The sequence below is a fragment of the Pediculus humanus genome, genomic scaffold, assembly GCF_000006295.1.
Source record: "Pediculus humanus corporis 1103172108310 genomic scaffold, whole genome shotgun sequence".
Lineage (NCBI taxonomy): Eukaryota > Metazoa > Arthropoda > Insecta > Psocodea > Pediculidae > Pediculus > Pediculus humanus.
This window is the reverse complement of record NW_002987879.1, coordinates 726,039-730,334: the sequence shown is the minus strand read 5'-3', so window position 1 is coordinate 730,334 and position 4,296 is coordinate 726,039. Positions and strand designations below refer to the sequence as shown.

Sequence of the window (4,296 nt, the reverse complement as noted above, 5' to 3'; positions counted from 1 at the left end):
TATTTACAAGGAAAATTTACGACGAGACGATAACGTCGTTCATGTTTGTACGAAAAAAAAAAAAATTAAAAAGTAAAAAAAAAAAAACGGATGGGGGGAGAGAGTTGGGGAAGGGGAGACGGGATGTAGGGATAGGGAGGGGGGTCGCGTGAATTATATCGTTATCCAACTAGGAAAAATTGATTAGTTTAAATCTAATTAACGGAAATTGTATTGTCGATACCTGGATAATATCTTTAAGGCACAAAAAAATCCATTACATGTAATTAATTTCCTATCGATAATGTAAAAATTTTAAAAAGGAAAACACGCAAACGAACTAAACGAAAAAAAAGAAAATTTTCCGGGTTATGAAATTAATAAGAATAATAATAATGATAATGATTTTCTCGTTTGATTTTTTATTTATTAATCATTCGCTAAAAAGGTTTTGTTATTTAAAAAAAAAAAAAAAAAAAGGGGGATTCGAATGTGATAAAAGCGTCTGTTTGTATATGAATTTCCCATCGGATCGTTTTTTTTATTTATTGCTCGGTTCGGCCCCCCCCTCCCTTTTTTTTTGCAAAATTTTCTTTCTACGGTTTGGTATCGCGTATTGGTCGAATAAAGTTAAAAAAAAAAAAAAAGAAAAATGGTTATCGATTCTCCAATAATTATTGTTTTGCCAAAATGTACAACCATAGGGTCTATAAGGTTACCTATCCGTAGCGGGCGTTCAACCGAAACAAAGCATGCCGATGAATTTAATAATCGTTTTTGTTGTTTGTTTGTTTGTTTGCTTGTTTATTAATCGTTATAAAAATTGGGTAAATAAATAAGTAATATTTTATTATGGTTGTCATCATTGATAGTTACGTACGATTTGATTGAATTAAATTTTTTTTTGAAAAAATAGAGTGCAATAACCCCTTGTTGGATCGAAGTCACAAAATCGAAAACCAAAAAAATCTTTTCGCGCAAAAGGTACGAATCGGAATTTTATTATACTTATTATCATTATTATCGTTTCGCGGGGAGACTCGAAGGGTTGATAAAAAAAAATGTGGTTTCGTATGCAAGAGAAAAACAAAGAATTCGTTCATAGTTTTTTTTTTTTTTTTTGATAAGGAATCGCGAATGGTATAAGTTTGCAATAAGTGGCATATACACACACACACACACACACACACGCACGTGCATGCACGAAACGAATATTTACTTTATATTAAAATAAATAAGTAAAACGCTGCGGGAAAAAGTAGGTAAAATTTTGCACACACACACACACACGTTGTTGCATTTATAATGTTAAAAAACTTTTACTTAAAACCTGACCCGAGTTTGTTGTTAAATTCATATTATGAATAAATGCAAAAACGAGAGTAAGAAAGAAAAAAACAGCAGCAGCAGCAACAACAACAACAACAGCAACGATAAAATATTAAACGAATGCAAAATTTTTACCTTGCGGGAGTTTTAATATATACATATATTTATGTAAATATGAATATAAGTATATGTGAACATGCACGTAAATGCATAATATATGATGATGACGTAGTAGAAACATTGGAAAGTTTTTTTTTTATATCGAATCGAATCAAACGCCGCCGGAACCTCCTTTTCCTCGAATATTTTATTATTTACACGTTTTTTTTTTTTTTGACGTGTATTAATACAAAAAAAATTTTTTATTCTGGAACAAAATCGAAAGTGTCAGATAAGGGGGGATTTATTATTATTATTATTATTAATACATAGTAGCTTTCCGGGATGATTTTCCAAAAAAAAATCCACGTTTTATCGGGGAAAACGTTTCGATTATCCAAACCTGAGCGTGAAATCTATTCAACAATCGTCGTAATTGTATAAGAGATTTTTTTTTCGAATTATTATTATTATTATTGTGACGGTTATCATTATCGTTTTAACGAAAGGGAGTTTTAGGTTTTTAGCAAAAAAAAAAAAGGGGGGGGGAAATAAATTTTTGCAAACGGTGCGAATCGGAAAAGTTTCGCTCTGTGTGTGTGTATTTGTCACTACGAATCGTTAAACCGTGTGCAATTTTTTTTTTTTTTTTGAACTTTGTAGGTTTATAAAAATGAGTTTGTTCCAAAATCGAAGTTTTTTTTGTCCCCCCAGGGTGCTCTCTTTTTTTTTTCGTAAAAGAGTCCCGTGGGAAATTTTTCAAAAAAATCTCGTATATTTATTCATATCGTATGCGCACACACACACACACGTATATATTTAATTCGTTTTTTTTTTTCGCTCGCTTAATATAAAATTCCTTAAAGTTATTTTTAATAAAGTAATAATGAAATTGATTGTACGTTTGTTGTTGTTAAGGTTGGTTGTTAGCGAACGAAGGCGGAGTTAATCGTTTTTTAATTTTTTTCTCATTTATTCGACCTCGACGTTTTGTTCGATCGGTTGTTTTTTTTTTTTTTTTTGTATAAATCGCCTAAAATGCATTAAAAAAAATTTCTTTTTAATGAAATAATTATTTATTTATTATTAAAGTAAAATTTTTAGGCGTGCGTACAAAAAAAAACGCGTAAAATGCGTGAAATGCGTAAAAATACACACCGTTAGCCTGAAAATACATATATAAAAATTTTCCTTTTTTTTTTTTTTTATGTATCGAGTAATCCTTTTTATTGGTTTTTGTTCACGCTTTTCAATTTCATCGGATCAACAATTTTCTCTCTCTATCTCTCTCTCTCTCTTTCTCTCTCTCTTTCTCTTTCTCTCAATTTAAAAAATGGCAGCTTTATCGAGTTTCAAAAGAAAAATGGAAAAAGAAAAAAAAAATAAAAAATTTTAAACGTTTTTTTTTTTCTTAATAAGAAAATCGTAGATTTGAAGGGATGTGAAATGGAGGGGGAAGGGGGGAGAGGGAGGGGAAAACATTTTTGATTTTGAAATTGACACGTGAGTGAGTATCCTTTCCACGTGAAAAAATATCAATCGATAAATAAACAACAACAACAACAAATCGGTTAGAAAAATATTGCGGGAAAAATCTGATGGGAAATTTTTAAATCATGGCAAAGCCTTTCGTTGCTGTTGCTCTTGCTGTTGTTTTATTATTATCATTATTAATACTATTCGCGTTTGGGCGTATTATACATTAATGACTTTATTTAATTTCATTTCAATTTTTTTTTTCGTAATGCTTCGCAAGGCATAAAATAACGTAATAATAATAATAACAACGTTTTAAAACGTATCATCCACCGCTGGCAAACTAAGACATATAAATATATTTAAAATAATGATGATAATAAGAGTACCAACAACCACAACAACAACAACAACAACAACCGCTCATTACGTTTAATTAAACGTTTAATAATAACGTAAAGTGGGTACGAGTTTGAAAAAAAATTAGTAAAATTAATTTTTTATTTTTTTAATAATAATTAATCGTTTTAACTTTGAAAAGTTTTTCTTTCTTTTTTTTAATAAATGAATAAATAATAATAATAATAATGGTATAATCGTTTTAACGTAATTGGTTTTTAATGTATGAGAGTTTGTAGTAAAATAATAATAATAATCGGATAATAATAATTAATAATAACAAAATGGCCGAAAGTCGAATCTTTTTTTTTTTTTTTCACGAAAATAATTAGTCGTTAAATTTATTTATATATTTAAAATAATAATAATAATAATAATAATTATTATTATTATTAATTAATTTTATTTTAATTAGGTAGCAGGTACACGGGTGTAGAAAAAAAAAAAAAAGAAAAAAGAAAACGGGCATAAAATGCAACGGACCGTGATTTGAAAATATTGTATGTCGATGGTGACAGCGATAAGGTTATTATTATTATTATTTTTAATAAATTTTACGAATAAATTATGGAGAATAGTTTCGTAGGAGACTTGGTTGCGCATGCGCATTTTTTAATAAGGGGGAAACAAGGATATTTTGTGATTTCGAATGGCATATTTAACGGTAAAATGGCAAAAAAAAAAAAAAAAAAAAAAATTGTGAGTTGCGAGGAAGAGAATGCGAAATTTTTTTTTTTTGCGTGTTTTGTTTATTATTATTATTATTATTATTATCCCCCTTATCCTTATCCTTTTCGGGAAATTCGGAAAAAATTGTGCGGTACGCATTACGGCATTGCGAAACGACTTTCATTAACGAAAGAAGCAAAAAAAAAAAAAAGAATGATTTTGTAAAAAAAAAGAAAAAGAGAAAAAAAAATTTTTTTGAGCGAAAGAGATAGATAGAGGGGGGGGGAGAGAGAAAGAAAAATCATCGAAACAAAAAAAATAATATGAAAAATTATTTTTGTTTGC

The 4,296-nt window shown here is 28.7% G+C and overlaps 1 protein-coding gene across 1 annotated transcript; it reads left to right on the top strand.

The window, feature by feature from the left end:
- Positions 1 to 631: 631 nt before the first annotated feature.
- Positions 632 to 1,125, top strand: Phum_PHUM586270 (uncharacterized protein; the record flags this gene model as incomplete). Its single annotated transcript, XM_002432432.1, has 3 exons — positions 632 to 752; positions 896 to 963; positions 1,108 to 1,125. 3 exons carry the CDS (start codon positions 632 to 634, stop codon positions 1,123 to 1,125), a joined length of 207 nt encoding a protein of 68 aa, XP_002432477.1.
- Positions 1,126 to 4,296: the final 3,171 nt, after the last annotated feature.